Raw genomic sequence first — 24,216 nt, 5'->3', positions numbered from 1 at the left:
TATCTTGTCCATGTTCCATTTTCAGATTGTGCATGTGGAAGGCAAGAAGAACGTTGTGGCTGATGCCTTGTCAAGGAAGCCACAAATTTCAGCTGTGTCGATTCCTTATCATCATGAACTTGATGATATGAGAGAACAGTATGCAAATGATGAAGATTTTGCAAGGGTCTTCGAGCAACTAATGGATGGACAACGTCATGAACACTATCTTCTTAAAGACGGGTTCATGATGATGCATGGCAGATTGTGTGTCACAAAGCCATTGCGACGCAAAGTTATGGAAGAGAGTCATGTCCCACGTATGCAGGGCATCGTGGTATCGATGCTATAGTTAAAGCGGTTGAGACATTCTTCTATTGGCCTACATTGAGAAGGGATGTGGATGCCTTTGTGCGAGAATGCCTAATATGCCAAAAGGTCAAGTTTGACAGGCAAAAGGCACCAGGGTTATTGCAACCACTACCTATTCCAGATAAACCATGGGAAAGTATTGCTATGGATTTTATCTTTGATCTTCCAAGAACGCAGACAGGAAATGATGGTATTTGGACCATTATTTGCAGATTCAGCAAACAGGCTCATTTTATTCCTGTCAGGAAGAAGATAAAGCCAGATCAGATGGCACGCTTGTTTATGAGCAATATTTTCAAGTATCATGGCATGCCACAGTCGATTATTAGCGACCGTGATCCACGCATGACTAGTTTGTTCTGGAGAGGCTTGTTTGAGAATATGGGTACCACGCTCAAATTCTCTTCGTCATTTCATCCTCAAACAGATGGGCAGTCAGAAGAGGCAAATTCTACTGTCCTAGATCTGCTGAAGTGCTATGTGTCAGAGCATAAAGGAAAGTGGGAGCAGTATTTGCCATTGGTGGAGTATGCATACAATAATACAGTGCATTCATCAACTGGCAAGGCACCTTTTGAGATAGTTGAAGGTGGCAAGAAAGTTCCTCCCATACTGCATACAAAGGACAAGATATTTGAAGCAGATAAGTATGTTCAGGACATGGATGAAATGTACAAGAAGGTCAAAGTGGCCTTAGAAAGGACTCAGGCAAAGCAAAAGAAAGCAGCTGATCGTCACCGTCGTGAAGTGGTATATTCACTTGGTGATTGGGTGCTTTTACGCTTTGAAAAGGCAAGGTTAAAGAAGATGAAGGGCAAGGAAAGACTGTTTCCAAAGCTCAGCATGCGTTACTATGGGCCTTTTCAAGTATGCGACATAATCAGTGATGTTGCATATAGGCTGAAATTGCCTGACAGTTGGAAGATTCACAATGCGTTTCATGTGAGTCTTCTCAGACCCTATGTGGGTGATGTGCCAGAAGATATGCCAGCTGAAGATCAGCCGGAAGTCGAGGAACTTGACGAGATCTTGCTCCCTGAACAGATTTTGGCACACAAAGAAAGGAAAGTGAAAGGCAAGGTTGCGAGGCGTTACTTGGTAAAGTTCAGAAACTATCCAACAATGGATGCTAAGTGGATGGAAGAAGGTGAACTTGCAGAGTCACCAACTGTGTTATCACTTTACCTGGAAGCCTTCGATTTGCAACCTACCTTGACCCCTTGAGTTTCAAAGCTGAATGGATTGTCAGTGTGACAATGGCTTCTGAAACAAATGATGTACATGGTATTTAAAGTGAGCTCAAATCAAATACCTGTTACATCAATGTTAGAGCTGTACAGATTGTCAGTTTGGCAATTGCTCTTATGGAATGTCCAAAAGTTTGGTTAGTGCTATAGAAGTGAGTATTTCTTGTCAGTCTGTCAAGGATACAGTGATTGCTTCTATTAAAGAGTACATGTGTAACTGCATTCTTAAACTGTCGGTTTGGGTATGCTCGAAAGTGTTACGGAATCCAACGTGTACTATAAGACAGTGGCAAAATGTGCAGCTACCATTTTGTCATTGGAAAGTTAGTGACTCAAAACAATGGCAGAGTGCGAAGCTACCACTATGTCATTGGGACAGGGTTCACACGCAGGCAATACATGAGTCGACGAGGTGTTGAATACACCAGGGTTGACAATGAGCATGTATGTGTCGTATATGTGTCGACAGGTGTTGAATACATCAGTGTTGACAGTAAGCATGGACGACATAGATGCAAACGAGGACGTTTGAGATTTCAAGAGGGGGGTATGTCACCAGCGTGTGACTACTATCTATCCTTTTTGTTGATTTCTTTCTTATTATCTATTTACTTTCACTTTTTGGAAACACCCCTCGGGAAATCTAACTGCCCTGCATTGCATAGCTAGTGTGGAACTGTCCAGAGGGAGTCCAGGCCTGAGGGCAAGAGAGCACTAAGGTTGGACAAGGACTATGGTTAGCCAAGTGGGGTCATTGACTAGCCAAAGTGGAATCCTTTGCTACAGAGGCTACATTTCAGTTCTGGATGTGGCCGCAGTGTACAAAGAGGGTCGGATGACCTAGAAAGATACAATGGCAGCATCTCCTAAAATTTAGGGAACTGCTATTTTGGGACCTGAAAATGTGTTGGCGTCATTACCTCCGGAATGACAAAGGGAACATTTTCTTACTCTGCCGTGAAGTCAACTGGGCAACCGGTTGGGATATTTTTAGGCGGCAACCCCGAAACGGGAAAATGCTTGTAAAAGTGCCAAGTGGCACCTTCTGGTGCACTTGCCTTATGCAACAAGAAGTGGCGCTGAATTTGAAGAGGAGAGAGCCTCATTTTCAGATTTTGTCACAGGTTAAGAGCTATGGAGTGCTTGCTTTCCCTCTTATGCACAGTGCGGTGCCAGGAGTGATGCCCTGCACGCTACGCACTGCCCTCTCTCTCCCCTTTGGCAGTATGTTATGCCCCTCTAGTGGGCTCTTCATTTGACCAATGTACAGTTGTGTGGGTTCATGCGCGATTGCCGAGGCAAGAGCCTCTTGCACAGGTACTGGATTAGCTAGCGGCTAATCCCCCCGCAGGTACAGGTGAATTCGGAGAGGTTTCACGCCAGAAATCTCGTCCGATTCAAAGGGCAAGTAGCCCTGCAGGTGCGGGAGCTCGAGGACTTGCTAGGGATGCGACCGGCACGCGAAACGGAGCCCGAAACAGTGAATTACAGCCTGCTGTGTATTTTTGCAGGTTTAGGGTTTTGGCCCTAAACGGACCCTAATACCCCCAGGAGGTTCGGGGACGCAAGGGGACCGCTGTACAGGCGATCTGGCGCATTTTCAGGGCTGAAAACAGAGAATTCAGCGTGCTGCAGATTCTCGCCAGGTTTTGCAAAGTGCCCGTATGCGTCGGGAAAGTCAGTCAATGCGTGGGAATACTGACCGTGAAGGGTTCTAGTACAGTTATGCTGCCGAAATCGGGCTGGAACAGTGGAAATTCAGCCGAGTTTGTGCGGGGCAGCTTGTAGGAACCACAGCGTTTATTCCCTCTTTTGAATAATAAAGAAATACCGAAAGGGGCGCCTAAGTTAGGGGCCAATCTGGTGTCCGTCTACTCATACAGGTGCAATCTAGCAGCCTGTATCCCTCTCCCCTTTGATGTGTCTTGAAAGTACAGGTAAAATAGACGACTAATAATGGGTGAAAGCTAAATCAAGGTTTAAAGTAAAGTCTACCGCCCTTTTTGGATTGAACAGGCCGGTTTCAGAGACAGCTTACAGATAGGAGACACGCTCAGAGCACAGAGGGCGAGGCTCGGGGGGAGTGGCAGTGTTATTTAGAGAGGATATGCAGCCACTGATACATATAGCCCGCAGGGATGAGCAGGCTAGGTACATGTGGGTGAGATTGAAAGTAGAGACAGGCAGATATCTCTACCCAGCTATTTGCTACTTTCCCCCGAGTACATCGATTTATGCATCACCCAGAGGACAGTCCCCTTTCTCTATTTTGGATGATGACATATGGGAGTTCTCTAGGGATGGTGACATTATCATCCTAGGGGACTTCAATGCTAGGACTGCCCATCACCAGGCAGTGTATTATGATACTTCAGAGGAGATGCTAAGAGAGCTAGATGTTGTAGAGACAGGTCTGTCCAGACTATCACACGATGTGGAATATACTGAGTATGGGCGACACCTGATAGACATGGGCACCGCACATGGATTGGCCATCTTGAACGGCCTACAAAGATTTCCTGTTGCGGGAGGTTTTACATGCTTCCCACACAGACATGGAGCCAGCACAGTGGACTATGTCATGGCACAGCCGAATCTCATCTCTAGTATCCAAGATCTCACAGTTGGGCCCAGACCAGTCGAGGTGGCAGCGGATCATGCTCTGATGTTGATGACCATCTCCTTCCAGTTAAGTGTAGCACACAGGCCACGGGTAGCAGCCCCTACTCGCTACACCTTCACACGGGACGGGATCTACAGACGCCTATGCACTGAGGACCCGGGGCGACCTCTGGAGGAGCTAACTACTATACTGACACAGACATTACATGATGAGCAGCAGAAGCATACCCACACACCCAGCCTGAGCAGAGCCGCCGATCAGGGAGCATGCCTCAGAACAGCTGGTACGATGAAGAGTGCCGCCAAACTAGAGCCAGACTTCCGAGGGAGGTGCTTTTGGGGGACATCACTCACAGACAGTCACACATTGACTTCCGACGCGTGGTGCAGCGGAAGAAGAGGGCTTTTTTGGCTCGAATCGAGCAGGATCTATATCAACTATTCTTGAGTCAGGACTCCCGTGAGGCGTGGCGGCTTTTTCATGAGCAGTCTCCCCCCCCCTACTATTTCCTCCACAGAGACCTGGGGTCAGTACACATCATCTTTGTACACAGTACTCGGACAGCCGCCCCTCCCCAACCCGCCCGATCCATGCCCACACAAATGTGGTTTTTTCACCGCTGAGATGGTGAAGAAAGCTATTAACAAGATGAGGACTGGGAGAGCATATGATCATGATGGCTTAGTCGCTGAGCATTTCATGCATGCCAAAGACCTACTGGTAGAGCTTCTAGCAGTTATGTTTAACCGTGCCATGTGTGAGGGCCTACCGGACACTTGGAGCCTATCTACGATCGTACCTATCTTCAAGTCAGGAGACCCCATGGAGCCTGGGAATTATCGCACTATATGATTGGACACACACTGGCACGGTTGCATGCATCCATTCTTGAGCAACAGCTGAGTAGATGGGTAGAGAGGGAAGGAATGCGTGCAACTGGGCAGGCAGGGTTCAGGAGAGGCTTCTCTACTCTTGACCATATCTTGACACTCAGGGCCATCATCGAGGAAGGCAGATCTCATGGGAGACGGATATATTGTAGCTTTGTGGACTTCCGCAAAGCTTTTGACACAGTACCCAGAGCAAGATTGATGCGCACATTACAAGAAATGGGACTACCCACAGAGCTCATTTGGGGGATCATGGCATTGTACAGATCAGTAGTAGGGCATGTACGCACCCCGGAGGGACTTTCTACACCGGTTCACTCCACTATTGGGGTGAAGTAGGGCTGCCCGCTCTCTCCTACTCTTTTTGGTATGTATGTGGATGAGGTCTCTTACTACATTGAGAGCGATGGGGATAGAGGTGCACAGTTGGCAGGGACATGGATCCCACTTCTGTTATATGCTGATGATATAGTGTTGATCTCCGAATCCCCAGAGGAAATGCAACGTCAATTGGATGCTTTGCATACGATTGCCCACGAAAGTGGGTTGTCTGTCAACCTTGGTAAAACCAAGGTTATGGTGTTTAATACCACCCCACAGTGGATCAGGAGGTCAGCACCTACATTCACATACGGCCAGGAGACTGTGGAGTACACAGATGCTTACACTTACCTTGGAGTGGTTTTTAGCGGACCTGCATTTTCACTCAGAAGAGCAGCAGAGACCAGACTGACTAGAGCCCACGCAGCATTGGGTAGATTGGAGAAGATGTGTTCGCAGGTTCAGTTTCAGGAGCCCCGGACAAAGCTCTGGCTCTTTGACGCTTTGGTGGCTTCAGCATTGCTCTATGGAGCTGAGATACGGGGACCTTCATTGGATCACCGCGGGAGGCCGGGTCGCACAGAGGGATGGGGGAACATGGAGAAACCTCTCGTCTCTATGATCTCGCGGCTCATTAGAGCCAAGGCATCAATACCACGGGCCATCATCCGAGCAAAGCTAGCGGCCCCCCCACTAGAGGTGGAGGCGCTCACCAGATCAGTCTCCTTCATAAACCGCACATGGGAACTCCCTAGAGATAGATATGCTCGCATAGCTCTTGAGTCCTCTCGACAGTTAGCCATACAAGGAGATACAACATGCTGGTATGGGGAGATGACATCATGGTTTCAGGCACATGGGTTCAGCATAGACAGGCTGCCACCATTCCAGTACTCATTGGATGCACCATCTCTCACTCTTACACAGTCAGAGATCACCAAGCTCATCCGCCAAGACCTGACCCAGCTAGACACCAAAAGGACATGGATACAACCAGCGCAGGAATTGGGCACGAAGATGGCTTTCTACAAAGACCACCTTCTCTAGCTTACGGCAGATGGTTTTGTGACGAGACCCAGATACATGGATACCCACTTGTCTCATGGGATACGATGTGCTATTGGCCAGTTACGCACATCTTCTCACGAGCTGCGGATTGAGACTGGGAGATATAGCGGAGTACCAGCAGAGGCCAGGACATGCCCCTTGTGTGACATGGAACCTGAGACAGAGCTGCATTATACATGCCGCTGCCCCGTCTACTATGAGATACGAGGCCGCTTCCATTGCTTGTTCAGAGAGGGTTTTGGACCACTCTCAAGAGTTGTGGGATACAAAGATCAGAGATGCCTGGGTTTGTTCTTGCTCGAGCTGCGCAAACACAGAGATAGCCTGATGAATGGCGAGGCTAGCCAGTCTCAAAGACGGATCACAGACTTCTTCAGAGCAGACACGGGACAGCCGCAAGAGCCACTCCCACAGCAAATCTCCCCCTCGTCTCACACCAGAGGCACACTAATCGACTGAGCGATTGAACTGGGGAAATCCAGGCGCCCACGACTGCGGAGGACTACACAGCATCGACAGAGGCTACGTCAGACGATTCGGAGTACGCTGGCCAGGCATGCACGACGTCCAGTCAGACTACTAACCATGGAGGAAATTGATGAGATTCGCCAACGACCGATGCTAGATCTCTTGTGAGTCAACCCATTTTTGCTTAGTTTTTGCTTAGCTCACATCGACCAGTCTAGGATCCCATAGTATATATCTTTGTTGTTATTTTGTTACTCTGACTTTGTATTAGATCCACCACCCTATAACTTTCTGGTCTCATAGGTCACTATGGCCTTTTGAAGACATTAATATAACATTTCATTTCTCTCTCTCTCTCTCTCTCTCTCTCTCTCTCTCTCTCTCTCTCTCCGTCTCCGACTCCGACTCCGACTCCCCGGAGGGGATGCAACGTCATTTGGATGCTTTGCATAGGTTTGCCCATGAAAGTGGTTTGTCTGTCAACCTTGGTAAAACCAAGGTTATGGTGTTTAATACCACCCCACAGTTGATCAGGAGGTCAGCACCTACATTCACATACGGCCAGAAGACGGTGGAGTATACAGATGCTTACACTTACCTTGGAGTGGTTTTTAGCAGACCAGCATTTTTATTAAGGAGGGCAGCAGAGACCAGATTTGACTAGAGCCCATGCAGCATTGGGAAGATTGGAGAGGATGTATTCACAGGTTCAATTTCAGGAGCCTCGGACGAAGCTCTGTCTCTTTGACACTTTGGTGGCTTCTGCATTGCTCTATGAAGCTGAGATATGGGGACCTTCTTTAGATCATCAGAGGAGGTCGGGTCGCACTGATGGATAGGGGGACATGGAGAAACCTCTGGTCTCTATGATCTCGCGGCTCATTAGAGCCAAGGCTTCAGTACCACGTGCCATTATCCGAGCAGAGATAGCGGCCCCCCCCACCGGTGGTTGAGGCGCTCACCAGATCAGTCTCCTTCATACACCGCATATGGGAACTTCCTAGAGACAGATATGCCCGCCTTGCACTTGAGTCCTCTCGACAGTTAGCCATGCAGGGAGATACATCATGCTCGTACGGGGAAATGGCATCATGGTTTCAGGCACATGGGTTCAACAGACAGATTGCCACCCTTCCAGTAGTCACTGGAAGCACCATCTCTCACTCTAACACAATCCGAGATCACCGTCTCATCCGCCAGGACTTGACTAAGCTAGACACCAGGAGGACATGGATACAACCAGCACATGAGCTGGGCACGAAGATGGCTTTCTACAGAGAGCATCTTCTCCAGCTTATGGAGAACGGTTTTGTGACAAGACCCAAATACATGGACACCCACCTGTCTCATGGGATACGATGTGCTATTGGCCAGATACGCACATCTTCACACTAGCTGCGGATTGAGACTGGGAAATACAGCGGAGTACCAGCAAAGGCCAGGACATGCCCCTTGTGTGACATGGAGCCTGAGACAGAGTTGCACTACACATGCCGCTGCCCCGTCTACTACGAGATACGAAGCCGCTTCCATTGCTTGTTCAAAGAGGGTTTTGGACCACTCTCCAAAGTCATGGGGTACGAAGATCACAGATGCCTGGGTTTGTTTTTGGTCGAGCTGCACAGACACAGGGAGGCCTGATGAGAGGAGAGGCTAGCCAATCTCAGAGACGGATCACAGCCTCTTTAGAACAGACACTGGACAGCCAGAGGAGTTACTACCACAACACGAGAGGCACACTGATTGACCGAGCGTTTGAGCTGGGGAGATCCCGACGCCCACGACTGCAGAGGACTACACAACATTGACGGAGGCTGCATCAGAAGATTCGGATCACTTTGGCCAGGCATGCACAATGCCCGGTCAGACTACTGACCATGGAGGAGATTGATTAGATCCGCCAGCAACCGATGTTGGATCTCCTGTGATTTAGCTATTTAGCTATCCCAGCCAGTTGCTTAGTTCACATCGAGCGGCCTAGGTTTCCATAATATTTTTATTTTGTTTTGTTATGTTGTTATTGTTGTTATTTTTGTTACTCTGAATTTGTATCAGATCCAGCACATTGTAACTTTCTGGTCTCATAGGTCACTTTTTGGCCTTTTGAAGATGTTAATATAACATTTCAATTTCAATTTCAATTTCTCTCGCAAAGTAAGGTGCAAAGGTGTGGAAATTCCAACTTCGATCGGGTAAGTTTGATATGACATTGGGGCCGACTAAGGTCTTACAACAGCTTCGTTACCATTAAACCACGCCAACAGATTAAAGGCAATGAGGTGTGATGATGGGCAACCCAATGTGAGGAAGAAAGCAGCAAAATAGGTTTAGGGTGGCAGGTCTCTCTAAGCAGGGGGACATCGATGTATGCATTCTGAGGCTTTTGTGTAAGGGAGGGGATTTGTGGCACAAGATGTCGTTTGAAAATGTAAATCAACGAGCATCATGGCTCAATATTCTTCGATGAAGGGGAAGCAGGCTATAGGGGATCTGATCTCAAACGCAGAAATAAAGATGCAAGTGTGGATTGATAAGAGAATGGATGTACGGAAGATGCAAATGGAGAGTAGGTGGACAGAAATGCTCAAGGAGACAAACGATGAGATATCCCTACTAAAGGAACTAGTCAAAGGGAAGGGTGAGATCATTAATCGACTCAAAGCTGAAATCTTGACGAGCAAAACAACAGATATTGAAAAGGTTGCAAGGGAGGAGGGAGAGTTTGTGGGAACACCAGAAATCCAGACAGAGATCTTGTCCCTAAAATCAAACATGGAGGAGAGGAAGAAAGCATGGACAGATGTAGTGAACAAGGGGGAGGGGAAGAAAGCATGGACAGATGTAGTGAACAACATGAAATGGATAGATGTGGTGAGGAAGCAAAAAGAGACTCCGTACCACCCTAATAAAAAATTACTCTAGAGGAGGACCGGCGGTGATGGGGGGAGAAGGTATTTTGGAAGATGACTTGACGATCACTGAGATGACACTTATGAGGAAGTGTATGCCACACATTTTAGAGGAAGGGAGGCCGGAAAGTGGGCAGTCTACAGGTATGGTAGGGTGATCATATCGGAGAAGAGGGTTTCATTATGATGCATGACCTATGAGACCAGTTTATAGATGTCAGTTTGGAACTGCAATGGAGTGCTATGACTAGATGCGGGAGTCTTTGAGGAGACATTTAGAGAACAAGATATTGTTTTTTAGACCCAGACCCACCATTGTCAGCAGGGGATCTTGCCCATAGTTACAGATATAGGTGGGAGTCAGCTCTCAAAAGTGGAGCACGCATGAGTACAGAGAGCAGAGGATCAGGAGGACTCACTGTGTTATATAGAGAGGGATTTCACACTATCATTCATGTATTACAGAGGGACGAGCATGCACAATACATGTGGGTCACAGTGAAAACAGAGAACCTTCCCCCCTTATTCCTTTCCATTTGTTATTTCGCACCTGCTACCTCTAGATATGCATCCCCAAGAGGGAAATCACCATATGTGATTATGGATGAGGAGATCATGGAATACTCTAGACAGGGAGATGTATTTTTGGTTGGAAATGTCAATGCTAGGACTAGATTTAGCAGTATCGCTGAGCCCTACTGGAATGTAACAAACCATGCATACATATCTTTTTTGTTAGATTGTCAGTATGTTACACAGCTAAGGGCTATACGGAGATAGGGTCACCCCATATATCATTTCTATAGAGATAGACAACCGATATATGCATCTAGGATCTACAGAGCATTAGCAGTTGCAGAACTTTATATACCTCTTACAGAGTTGACTTGTATGCTCAATGATGCCATCCACACACAACAGCAGCAGCAGCAGACGCCTTTCATCACTCCTGGGCAACGTACACCTCGTATTGGGACTATGCCCTAAAATAGTTGGTATGATGATGAGTGTAGGGAGACTTGAGCACGGTTACAGTGAGAGGTAGCTACCAGGGAGATTACTCATAGACGGTCACGGACTATCTTCCGATGCCAGGTGACGCGGAAGAAGGCCTTTCGAGCATAGCTTCAGCAGGACATCTATCACCTATTCTTGAGTCAGGATTCCAGAGAGGCACCGAGACTCTTTCATGAGCAACATAACCTAATCCATACACAAGTTTGGATAACATTCATTAATAGTTCACATCAATACCACACTGTATTGAAGATGTCCCACTTGTATTGGATGTATCTAGTCATCACATCCAAGGCCGCACTGACCTTTGTACATATGACTCGAATGCACTAGAATCATCATCATCACCGCATCGGAATAGAGACAAAATGCTGAAGACATTTTACCTCTCAGACACTCAATCAAACAGTAAAATTTGACCACTTTTATGTACATATATAGAAGTCACTAGGCAGAATACCGTTAGCTTTGTACCCCGAAAATGTCAAATACACAATCAGTCGACGCTATTCACAATTCTAGGGGAGTGAGGAGTTTTTGGCAAGTCCTCCATTCACTTGGCATCCAATACAAGGCAATTTCTGAACTTCCTTTAGCGGACTAGCTTTCCCTTCACTTTCCTTTCCTTATGTGCCCAGATCTGCTCATGTTGACTCCTCTACCTTTGGTTGCTCCTTAGGCACCATTATCTTGTGGCACTTGTTTCTTTAAGGTCGTAAAAGACTCCCATGTAATGTGTCGCGCATCCTCCAATGATATGGCAACATTAGCTGCTCCACATGCCCATCTTCAGACTTCTGTAAAGCCTTCTTACCCTTTGCAAAAAACCTAGCAAGATCCTCAACAAAATGATTTGCCTGATGGTGCACAAGATAGGCGAAACCTTCTTGCCATCCTCGACTATCTCAAAAAGTGCCTCCTAGTAGATGTGTGAACCGAGTTGTCCTAGGCCAACTTCACCAGTGGAAAATACATATCCCTCTTGAGGTTATCATCAGAGACAACAACTGAATTGATATCTGATACCAATGTTAGGTGCAGCACAATGAATGTTGTATTTTTTCAAGATTAGTGATCTTTATTGCTCAAGGTTCCTTTTAGTTCTTAGGGAAAGAGAGAGCTTTCCGTCTTATGGAGAGTGCTATGATCACGAACAAAGTGAGTGGATATTGTGCGCGCCAGTGAATGAGACAAAGAGAAGGAGAGAGAAGAGATACGACACCCGAGAGGTTGTAAAACCCTCCTCCGAAGGCCCCATTCTCGTCGGCGAGAGTGGTCTACTTTGATTGCACAAAGGTGTACAATGCGTATGCAATGGACCGATGCAATGGGACTATGCCGATGACGACGACTTGATGGCTGAAATCTGGGATCTTCTTGATGCTGAATTTCTGGGACTGTTTCGGTGGCTGAAAATGACTGTTTTGGGTTGTGTTCTTATGGCTGAAAATGGGGAACCATCTGCAACCTTTTTGGGCTGATCTGCTACCTTTGCTAAGGCTGAAAACCTGCGTTTCGACTGCTGAATTTCTGATCCAAAAACGCTGGTTTTTTTTAGGGTTTTTTGCGTTTTTAGGGTTTTCTGCGTTTTTTGGGTTTTTGAAAACGCTGGGATCTGCAGGTATTCCAAGGCTGGAAACGCTAATGAAGCTGAGGTTTTGCTGTGGATTGAAAACGCTAAGGGGAGTGGGAGGATGGCGCAGGGTCATAAGGGGGTTGGTCTTGCTGAGAAGTTGCCTATTGAGCAAGGTGCTCCTGCTGCCTCTTCTGCCAGAAAGTGTGAACTTTGGTTTGCTTATATATTAACTTAGCAAAATTGCCCTACCTACTTTTGTTGGAAAAGTCACTTAAAAATAATAAGTGAAAATAACCAATGAATAGGAAAATAGGCTAAATGCACTGGAAAATTCCCCTAACTGATGCTAATGGATTCTGATGGGAATTTCGATGATCATGCTGTGTGCAACCAGAGGATATGCATCTATGCTAAGTGACTGGGCATGCACGGTCTACGAATAGACTCACAAAAGTGTCAGATCACTACTAATCTAAACTGACTGGACTGACTGAACCCTACTGTGGTGTATCTTGTCCACGGACACATAGGGTTGGGATGTGTCACGTGACATCATCAGAGATAACAACTGAATTGATAATCTTTAATCGACCAATGTTTTGTGTATGAAATGGCAAGAAAACTTGAGTGTCGTACGTAAATTTTCACACAATGCCTGCCAAAACAAAAGTGATCACCCTGGGTCTCTATCCAATTGCATCCGGTGATATCTAAAAATCTGTGCAAAGACCAACTTAGATATATGGTCAGCTTGGATTGTCTTCTTTATTGGAACAAAGCGAGCCGGCTTGTTGAATCTATCCACAATAGTTTAGATGCCATCATGCCTACTTTGAGTCTTCGTGAGATCAAATATAAAGTCTCTGGCAATGAGTAAAGAAGATTCTGTTGGCCAGATTTTGCAGGTACACACTTTGGAGTGGTCTTGCTGCTACCTCCACCTCAACCTCACCTCCAACAGCCCCTCCCCCTCCGCCTCCCCACCTCGCCCTCCTCCCTCTGCCGCTCCTCGCCCCCCCTCTCCTCCTTCTCCCGCTAGCCTCCCTGCTTCCATATCTCCTCCCGCTCCTCCCCCCCCCCCAGCCGACCCAAGGGGTGGGGCAGGACCATCCTCGGTTGCTAAGAGATCTCTTGGCAGCGCTTTTGCCACAAGTCACTTGGTGAGAGAGGGACAACCGTTCTTGCGAACCCCACTTCTAGTGCAGACGTCCCCCTTTGCAGCAGTTCCTCGTGGACTGACGAGCTTCTACATTCGTCGTCGTTGGGATTTCTCTGCCTACGACTTTACACGGTTTCTCGGCGACTCCTCACCAGACTTTGAGGCAGCTTGCTTCAGAGTTCATGTCCTGTTCCTTGCAGCTAGAGGGATAGAGGCTGTGGACTCAGCGGTTGGCTTCTCTTTTCCCCTATGCGGCAAGGACCAGCCTGAGCGAACTTTGGACTCCTGTTGGAGTGGCTGCAAGCACAGGCCCTCGAGTTCTCTCATCACATGGGAGACCTAGGGGTTATAGACTTGGTTCAGACTTTGCGGCCGTTGGCCGAGTTTTCAATGACACCTCCAGACTCGGCAGGATGTAGACACATTGTGGTTCACTTCTTTGCTGACACGCAGAGCCCGACAGGCTATGTACACATACATGAGGACTCTTGGACAGAGGAGGTTGCCTTGCACACGGCTCATTCTTCTTGGGCTTGGGCTAGACACTCTTTGCAGTCACGCCTATCTCGGGGACGCTCGGATGCGGATTATTCCCCATCCACGCCAGCCTCGAAGATAGCACAGTTAGCTGCTGCTGCAGCATCAGTTCTCTCTCGCTCTCCATAAGGATCGTCTCATGGAATGTGCATTGATTAGGTGGGCCCTAGTATCAGCGCCAGAGGGGCCAACTATGTCAGGAGCTTCAGTGATGCCTTGTGGGAGGAGAGATTGACTTCTTATGCTACAAGAGCATCATCTGTGTGAGAGCTACATTAGACGATGTGGTCAGCTTTTGCGTGGGTGGTATGAGACATTCTGGTCAGTTGCATTTGGACCTGGTGGCATCCAGGGAGGGGTATGTATGACTATTGCGGACTCTTGGCAACAGGCCATTGTGGACTTAGATATTATTGTGCTTGGCAGGGCTCAGTGGATTACCATGCAGGTTCAGGGTTGCCTCTTGGGCTTCCTGAACATCTATGCGTCCAATGTGGCGAGTGCACGTGCAGAGTTTTGGTCTCACATTGTAGAGTCTCTGCGGCAGGCAGAGCAATGGTGCATTGGGGGTGACTTCAACAGGTTGGAGGACCCCTCTGACAGGATTGGAGGTAGCCATACTACTGTGCATGGAGTTGAGTTGGCAGCTTGGGAGAGGCTATGTATGACTTTGCGGGTTTCAGATGTGTGGCATCACTCTGGCTTTGTGAGGCCCCTAGACAGCCTGGCCTTCTCTCGTTCGGACCGCACAGTGGGAGGAGTGAATCTATCTCGGATAGATCGCTTCTATACTATTGACCACTTCTGTGACTTGGTGGAACAATTTGCATTCTGGCTGGGACATCTTTTTTGGAACATGCACTAGTGGTTCTCACAGTGACACATAGACAGAGGAGGGGGAGCATGATGCTACGCATCCCTGAGAGGGTCTTGCTGGACTCTGTGCTCAGAGAGCGAGTGATGGCTCTTTGGACAGAGGGCTTAAACATGCAGGATTCTCCTGTTGACAGAGTGGCCTTTGGACTTGCTCAGCTTAGTCGGCTCTTTCTTCATGGGTCTAGACTCTACGGCCCGTCTGGCTGCAGCAAGAGAGAGAGAGGAGCAGCGTCTCTGACAGGGCGTTGCTTCCTTGTAGAGGATGCAGGAGTAGTTGCAGCAGGCTCGCCAAGAGTTTGCCAGCACAGAGGAGAGGCGCCATGAGTTTGCTTTCCATCGACAGGCATCTCAGTGGACCTAGGTGGGTGACAGAGTGAGGGACTTTCTTTGAGACAATGGGACCCCGACATGCGCACGCCAGTGTCAGCCAGTTGAGGAGGCCTGACAGTCAGTTTCTTCAGAGCCAAAGGACATGCGGGTAGTTGCTACTTACTTTTACCGTGACCTGTTGTCAGCAGAGCCTTAGTCAGAGCGTCAAGATGCATGCAAGAGCAGGTTTGGGCATAGATGCCTTGTCTTGTGACGGAGGAGATGCGCCAGAGGCTTGAGATGCCTCTTCAGCTAGAGGAGCTCCACGCGGCCCTTAGAGCACTTCCTCGTGGTAGTGTAGCAAGGCTACAGTGTCACTGGCATGGGAATAGCAATTAGTTGCAGTTGGGCTTGAGTTCACACTGAGTGGACTCTCGCCTGGGCAGTGACACATGGCAAGTATTACGGATGGTCGTCCACTGGACACCGTGGCCAGATCACCACCACCTCAGTTAGAAGATAGGCTTAGCTGGATTGGGATATCTGTCAGCTGTTGGTGGCTCTTAGCAGATACATATGAGTGGTTGGTTCTAGTCGTGGGTACGCATCATTATCCACTTCGGTATGGTTTAGCGTCTAGTCTCGAGTCCTGGGTCTAGAGTTCTCACGCCACTGGCACTCTCCCTGCACATTGGAGCCTCGACACCCCCATTGTACCTCGAGTCCTGAGCTTGGAGCTGTGTGCTGCCAGCCAGAGTTGAATGGTTCTTTGAGCTTGTCGAGTTCCATTGAGTCGAGTCTGCAGTTGTGTTTTGAGTCATATTTCGCTTCTGTGTGTGAGTCATGTTCCTCTGTGATGTTTCTTCTGTTGGAGTGAGGTTTCATGCATATTGCACTGAGGAGCGCCCACTCTAGAGAGCACGACACCTTTTCCTCACTATAGGTAGCTGTCCAGGTGAGGCTGGTTTGACTCCCAGTTCTTTCTTAGAGTACTGGGACTTGCTTGGCTCAGATCTCTGCAACGCTTTTCAGTACATCCTACACACAGGAGAGATGCCTGGCAGCATGAGTGAGGGCTTGATATACCTCATTCCCAAGGAGGGTGGCTCCTTGGATGAGATTCGGCAGTGGTAGCCCATCACCATCCTCAACTCAGCCTACAAAATTCTTGCCAAGGCTCTGAGTTTGAGGATTCAGTCACTTCTAGAGAGCAATATACATGGGACCGCGCTGAGGATCTGGTGATTCTTCTTCTCGATTTTGAGAAGGCCTACGATAGAGTTGACTGGGACTTTTTGGAGGGCACTCTACGTAGGATGGGCTTCTCAGAGGTGTGTCAGCTCTTTACAGACGTGCACGCAGTCAGGTGCTTTTGGCAGGTGGTAGAGGAGATCGTTTCATGCTCACACATTCGGCCTGGCAAGATTGCCGTCTTGCCTCCTTTCTCTTTCTGTTCTATGCTGAGGCGATGAGCACATTTTTGGTTTCATCGCGGGTTGGTTTACGTGGCTTAGCGCTCCCTATTCGGGGCGACGAGCTATTGGATGCTGAGTTTGCAGATGACTCAGCTCTGTACTTGAAGGGCCAGGAGGCCAACCTACACAGGTGTGAGCATGCGGTTGAGACTTTTTGTTGTGCATCAGGCGCACTGATCAATTGGAGAAAGACAATGGCTTTCTCGGTTGGCAGTGCTCCTACGCTTGATTGGCTGCCAGGTGGGGGTTTCAGATGGATCCCCCCAGGACTTCAGTTCGATACTTGGGCTGTCAGGTTGGCTTGGACTTGTTTCCTGAGCAGCAGATTGCTCCCCTCCTCCTGTCCATCATGAGGAAGCTGTTACATTGGAGTCAGCACGACTTTCTCTGGCAGGCAGAGTTGTAGTGGCCTCCCAGGTGTTGTTGGCTACTATGTGGTACATTACATCTTGTTGGATCTTTTCGAGTTCCTGTATCAGCTAGGTAGAGAGGCTGATCAGGAATTTCCTTTGGTCAGGACGCGACACTCAGATAGCGCGGGCCAAAGTGGCCTGGCAGGTCATCACTTTACCTTGTTCTTAGGGGGGGTTGGGGATCATAGACCCAACACAACAGAGCAAAGCCCTTCTTGGGAAGTTTGTTGTCAGAGGATTGCTTCCAGGGGAGGAGCCCTGGAAGGAGTTTTTGCTTCAACGGCTTAGAGCTAGAATGCCACTGTGAATCTGCTCCGCTCCTAGGAGCAGCTGCGGAGAGGCCTGGAGCAGCACCAGCCTACTTGCACAGAGGGGTCAAAGAAGGATAAACAATTTCATAATGTCCATACTTTTCAAAAGTTACATACTTCGCAAACATAAGATCCTGCTAAAGGACATGGCAATGCATATATGAATGGTTGGATACACAATGGCAGAAAGATCATGACTAGGCTTATAGTCCAGGAAAAACAAACAGTAAACCTCACTTGCCTGCTTTCAATTTAATCTCATACTCCAATTTTTTCACAAGGTTGTCCTTTGCATCAAGAGCTAATTGAAGATCTTGCATTTCTTGTTGAGTCTCATGTATCTGTGTTCCAAAAGTTTGGATTTGAGCTCAACTGAGTTTGCGTTTCAGAAGACAATTACAAACAGGGCAGGAGCAGAAGATTTTTACTTCATTGTGCTTTTGAGTAAGCATGCTCTCAAGCTCCTGAATACGAGCATCGCGAGCCTCCACAGTTTCACTAAACGAATTGTTGGCAGCAGCAAGCTTTCTTTGAAGCTCCTCCAGCTCCAGTTCCTTTCTCTGCATAACAGCCACCAAAAGTTTGACAAAACTATCTCATGAATAACATGATTGGCCCAAAAAAACATTTTTTCTACTGTTCCTCAGAGAAGGTAGATTAACAAAATAATTTGACAGACAGTGAAACCACGCATGTTTATTGAACAATATGCACATGTTGTGGCTGTACAAATCATTTTCCCATTTTCTGGGCAATGGTTGGCTGAACAACAATTGATTAGAGATAAGGATATGAATTAAACAAGTACACACCCTGCAGCTTCCTTCCAAATTGGCATACTGATTCTCACGATCTTCGAGTAATTTTCTTAATGAGCTCGCTATCTTGAAAGCACTGCTCAATTTTTCTTGGGACTCATCAGAGGCACCCTCAAGTTTTTCTGCAGTCTCCTTCAGAGCCTGCAAAATTTTGATGTGCAAAAATTAACCTACATCAAATACAGATTACAGACAGCAAGTTCTATGGTAGTACCATCCTCATTTTTTCATATACAAAAATTAACCTACATAAATACAGACAGCAAATTCTATGGTAGTACCATCCTCACCTTTTCATATGACTTAAGCTGAGATGTCTTTTCTGCAAGTTGAATTTGCAATTCATTTACTGCTTGCTCCATATTTTGAATCTCAAGTGTATGGTGCACCTCTTCAGCAGTATCTTCAGCATTTTTTGATTGGAGTTTTTTCTGCATTACCATATTCCCCTCTAAGGATGACAGTTTCAATACAGAAGTGAATCACAACGTTTGAAATTGAAACATGACAAGCTTATATGGAGAAATAGTAATAGTCTATAGTATTTGAACATGAAACCTAACGAGTATTTCAGGACACTCAATAAAGTTAATTAATCTCTAAACGTGAAGGTTTGATGCAAAAGTACAAAACATCTACGACAATGAAAATGATAGGCGTAAATACAGAAGCAAATCTTTCACATTTCAAACATGAAGCTTAAGCTAGAATTCCAGGAAAGCCAATAGGTACTTGTCTTCGGTAAGAGTGTCTGTATAAACGAAAGAAGACTACTGAAAGGGTTCACATCTTCTGGACTCTTAAAGGAACGATTAAGTGGTTGCCAAATGTACTAGAACCTGATCTTTTGACACCTTATGGCATAATTTAGCTAAGGTTCAGCCCAAGGACTTCAAGGATGGTGGATCTACATTAAAAATTTTCACTTTCTCAAGAGTGAAAGATCGAAAGAAAGCATTGTCAGCTATGATTTGTGATAAGTGGTTATTTGGATTAACAATGTGATGTGAAGCTTTACTGGTGTCGATAAATTCTACAAGTGTAACCTTCCGAGTGAAAGATGTTGGGGAAGATGCTCTTAATGAGAGGAAATTTTCGCTGCTCTCCTTGATGGTTGTAATGGTAGCCGTATTGCTTACTCCGTTGCTACTTAACATCCTTGCCTTATCCACTTTGATAGCCCTTAATGCTGTTGCAATAACCCACAGCTACATAATGTGGCCCTAGCTTCGCAGTGCGCTCTATTTTCATTTATTATGCCAGTTCATTTCATGCAATACTTAAGAGTACTCTACGAGCACTAGCACCCCAGAAAGTTAGTGAATTCCACTTTCATGCTCCAGTTTTTTATGTCATGTTTAATCTATTCCAATATATGAATGATTCACTTTCTTAATTACAATGATGTTTTTTAAGTGTTTTAGCTGAGCATTAACCTGTAGACTTAAGATGTTCAGTTCAAGCTCTTCAATGCGAATGTGCTGTTGTTCAAGTTCGCCTCTCATTGAACTCTCTATAAACGCTCCATCTTCTAAAGCACGATGCAGCTCATCCTCTTGCTTTTCCTTCTCAGCTATTGTCATCTTGAGATAGGCAATCTCAGAAGACATTGTATGCAGTCGGTCAATAAGTTGTAGGTTTTCAACATCTACTGCAGTTGTTTGATGCTTCTGTTCCTCAAACAGTGCCTATGCAAAGTTAAAATCTCAGTTCTAAACAAGGAAAAAAAGTTCTAACTAGAGCACAATGAAGAAAGAAAGCACAATTTTCCGGTAACTCTTCAAGAAAGAAACTTTACCTTTGCCTCCATGAGATCATTTTGAACTTTTGCATTTGTAATCAAGAGATTTTCAAAGGTTGAATGCATCCAACAATGAAAAGCAATGACCAAGAGAGTGTGCTGGCGTCTAGAGGCAAGCAAGCGTTCCAACTGCAATGCTCGCCTTTTCCAGGCCATGCTGTCCCACCATGATAGCAATGCATCCTTGGCCATCTGAACCACCACCAGCAAAAGTAAGTGATTAAAACTCTGAAACTCCTCACCATCTTCCTTGATACACATAAACTGGAGGGGAAAACTCCAGCAAATAATTACACAAGTATGAGGTTACAACACTGAACATGCAACAAAATAAGAATGGGAAGAATCCGGGCTTGAAATTGCTGCCAAGACTCTTTTTTGGCCCAAGCATTGCAACAAATAAGTGTCCAACTTAAACTCCCAGGTGGAACACCTCACCAGCCTACTAAATAACACAATATCACAATCACAAAACCACATCTCTCTATACTGGATCTCTTGACACAATCAAGGGATTGAGTAACAGCAGCTTGGAACCTAAGTAATCCTGCAGCCAAGAGGTCAAAATACACTCTGATATCCCCAAGGCTTCTGTAGCCTCTTTCACTCCCCAAGAGGTAAGTGGATAGAATCTCTCCAAGTCCTGAGTCCCAAGAAAAACAAGTGAAAGGCCCAAGACTGAAATACAATTCATGCCATCTGCATCCTCAATCGAGCTGGCAAAAAAGAAGGCAGCCTCCCTGTCTAACACCTACTCTGATACCATTGCATTACTAGAAGAAAAAAAGGATACATGATAGGTGCAAGGGGCGACAGCGAAGGTGAAGCAGCGAAGGGTGCACAGGGTTTCAATGGTGGGTACAGGAGCGTCAGCAGATTCATCAGGTGCTGCACGTGCGTTAGCAGCTGCGTTAGGTTCTGCAAGTGTGTCAGCAGCTGCATCAGGTGCTGCAGATCACAAAGGTGACGGTGTGCAAGTGCAGCTGGGCACGCAGGTGCAGTAAAGTTGACGAGTGAAGTGGGGCGTGCAGGTACAATAGGGTTCGCAGGTAGAGCTGGCCACGCAGGCGCAGGGCAGCAACAGCAGCAAGTCTCGTGTGCGATAGTTTCAGCACCTGGACCTGTAGTAATGTGACACACACAGATGATGGACCAACCAGACAATATCGGAGATCCAGATGCATATCAAACCCCGCCAAAGGAAAAGTCGGGATAGCACATTGTCACCCGGTTCTCTTAGAGCAGGGAAAGTATCCAGGGTAAAGGATGACCTGATATTTGAGAAGATACAGGTGATGATTAAGAAGGAGTTGAACCTTATGAGGGAGACATTGAGAAAGAGATGTATGCAACTGTGGAGAATTATAGAAATGCTATGTATGCACATATGAGGAAAGAGTTGGACAAAGAGATGCTCGGTAAGTATGAAAGGGGAGATGCGAGCTATTGTGAGGGCAGAGGTGCGGGTAATGGAAGCTGTGATGCAAAAAAGGTTAGATGATGCTATTGCTGCTGTCGTGGAAATCAAATAAGGAAAAACGCAGAAGTGCAAAAGATACATTGATTGAAGAACTTAAGGAAGAACTTGCATCTTGTTAAAGTATTCCTGGAAACAAGGGAGAAATTCAGCCCTCGGTGATTGAGGAGCTCGAGAAGATCAAAGAATACGTGAAAACTCTCCAAGAAGAGGAAGAGCAGAAGTCAAGGACAACCTCTTCATGGGTGTATGTCCTCACCAAAACGCAAAAGAAGGTTGCTCAAGCTGAAGAGTGGATTGAGGTTGCAAAGAAGGGAAAAGCCAAGATGGCTGAAGCTACACCGACAACCACCATTTTCAATATGACCATTGAGGAAGAGCAGTAGAGGAAGACTAGAGCCTTCACTTGCATGTTACAAACCTTAAGGACATTTGAAATGTGAAAGAACTCTTGAAACGCATGGGCATTTCTGAAGAAACACACACATATGCATGGAGAGTGGGGAAGGAAGGAAATGGTGGGGAAGGAAGTTCTAAGGAAAGAGCACTCATTTTTCATTTCCCTAGGAGATACTCGAGACTTCTTAAAGAAGAAAGCAACTCTTTAAAAAACTGGGATGGCGGCGACCTCGCTATAGTGTAAATTTCACACATGCAAAAGCTTATGAGAACCTAAAAGATTCTTAACCTCCTTAAGCTTGAGGAAGAACCTAGAAGGTTCTTAACCTCCTTAAGCTTGAGGAAGAACCTAGAAGGTTCTTAACCTCCTTAAGCTCTAATATAAATAGAGGTCTTGGGCTACAAGACCCTCAGTCTTCTCGACACCAATTGTGAGGCTCCTACAAGGTAAGTCCTCTTCCAGTTCTTGTCTTGTATTCGAGTCTTATTCTTGTTATCAAGTCTTGAATTGTACTTCAATCTTGTAATACAAGTCTTGTATCAAGTTTCCTTAATCAAATATCAAGTCTTGTATAAGTTCTGCTAATCAAGCATTAAGTCTTCCAATCAAGATTAAGTTTATAATCAAGTTCCAAGCTCTTCTATATTGTGAGCGCCTCCTCTCGCCCTATTCTAGCTAGAGACACGCTCATAATAGGTTCCTTCTTCGATCATTCCTTCTTCGAAGATGCTTGTTCCTGCCAATGCTGCTGAACAGGACATTGGGTCTTCATGTGTCCTTTCTCACCACAGTAGAAACACCTTCCTTGCTCTATAAAGGTTAGTACTTGATTTGGCACGAGATACTTGAGCCGTTTTCCGGCAAGGTTGACTCCGTACATACGTACGGATTCTATCCATACCGTACATCCGTACAATACGGTTCAGTACATACGGATAGGTTTCATACCGTACATCCGTACAATACGGTTCAGTACGTACGGAAACAATAGATAACAGCTGATCAACACAGAGACACAGCAACAGTGCAAGGCAAAGTAGGCGAAGCTAGGTAAAACCAGCTAGCTCCTCGATTTGTACCTCAACAGAGAGTGAGACTTCACTTGAGGTCCCACTGGGCGTGCCAAAAATGAGAGCACTTTGTAGCGCGAATAGTGTGTCGTGCTCTCTACAGTGGGTGCTCCTCAGTGCAATGTGCATGACATCTCACTCAAAACAGCATGAAAACAAAGGAAACAATAGATAATATCTGATCAACACAGAGACACAGCAACAGCAATAGACCAGAACATATGAACTCGACTATCTCAAAGAACCGATACAGACTTTGGCGTGGCAACACACTCAGCTCCAGCCCAGAACTCACACGTACAATGGGGTGTCGAGGCTCAGATGTGCAAGGATAGTGCAGACGTGCTGTGTGTATAGACTCGCTACTCTAGCCGACGATGTTGGACCATATATCAAGAAGATGATAATCCCGACCCAACAACTACTACTCACATGTACAATCATAAAGAGCCACCAACGGCTCATAAATGTCAGCCATCTAAGTCTATCCAAACTGGTGGTGACCTGGCCACGATGTCCACTAGCCCACCGTCCGTATCCCTGCCACGTATCACTGCCCTGGCCAGAGAGTCCATCCAGTGTGAACCAGACCATACCAACTATACTAATTGTGTGTCTTGTGAAAGTGACACTGTAGCCTGCTACAGGTTGCCCACCACAAGACCGCTCACCGTCTCGGTGAGAGAAACAACTGAAATTGCTAATCGACGCAAAAGAAACCACTATTGCACTGCACTGTCATGGTGAAAAAACTGCCTTGCAGTCACCCAAGAGAAAGATTAGTCGCCACACCACCCGAAGCATCAATCTCTGAAGGTGGAGCCATCAAATCAATGGTGGTACCCTGTTGTATGTGGGCTCTCCTGTCCGTAATTGGGCCGCCTGGGAAGGGGCCAGCCACCTGCTGTTGGGCAGAGGGTAGCACCTGTCCTGTAGTGTACTGAGGACGTCGAGTAACACATCCATGGCTGTGTGCTCCAGCAATATCGTCGCAGCAAGGAACATTCTGCGTCTGCGTCTGAGACAATGGTGCCGATTGAAACCCCTGAGGATACTGTTGAGTGTAGTACTGAACTGGAGTCTGTGGGTAGAGTCCCATA

General features: G+C 46.7%; 1 protein-coding gene across 15 annotated transcripts in view; it reads right to left on the bottom strand.

Moving 5' to 3' along the window:
• LOC147433816 (uncharacterized) overlaps nucleotides 1–24,216 on the bottom strand; it is a 147,986-nt gene that overhangs the window by 38,771 nt on the left and 84,999 nt on the right. For 14 of the 15 annotated variants that reach the window (XR_015185299.1, XR_015185301.1, XR_015185306.1 and 11 more), the window contains 6 exons: nucleotides 20,167–20,361; nucleotides 19,805–20,056; nucleotides 18,659–18,799; nucleotides 18,363–18,509; nucleotides 17,979–18,110; nucleotides 17,792–17,891 (listed from right to left, as the gene is read on the bottom strand). Coding sequence is in view for 3 of the 15 variants with exons in the window: in XM_086490425.1 (XP_086346551.1) it covers nucleotides 17,792–17,891; nucleotides 17,979–18,110; nucleotides 18,363–18,509; nucleotides 18,659–18,799; nucleotides 19,805–20,056; nucleotides 20,167–20,361 (967 nt within the window). In the remaining 12 variants the exon portion in view is untranslated. The remainder of the gene's footprint in view (nucleotides 1–17,791; nucleotides 17,892–17,978; nucleotides 18,111–18,362; nucleotides 18,510–18,658; nucleotides 18,800–19,804; nucleotides 20,057–20,166; nucleotides 20,362–24,216) is intronic. The other variant, XR_015185303.1, reaches the window with a different exon arrangement.

Source organism: Adiantum capillus-veneris, chromosome 19, assembly GCF_014529385.1.
Source record: "Adiantum capillus-veneris isolate H3 chromosome 19, ASM1452938v2, whole genome shotgun sequence".
Taxonomy (NCBI): domain Eukaryota; kingdom Viridiplantae; phylum Streptophyta; class Polypodiopsida; order Polypodiales; family Pteridaceae; genus Adiantum; species Adiantum capillus-veneris.
The sequence above is the reverse complement of the archived record's forward strand: the minus strand, read 5'-3'. Positions and strand labels throughout refer to the sequence as shown.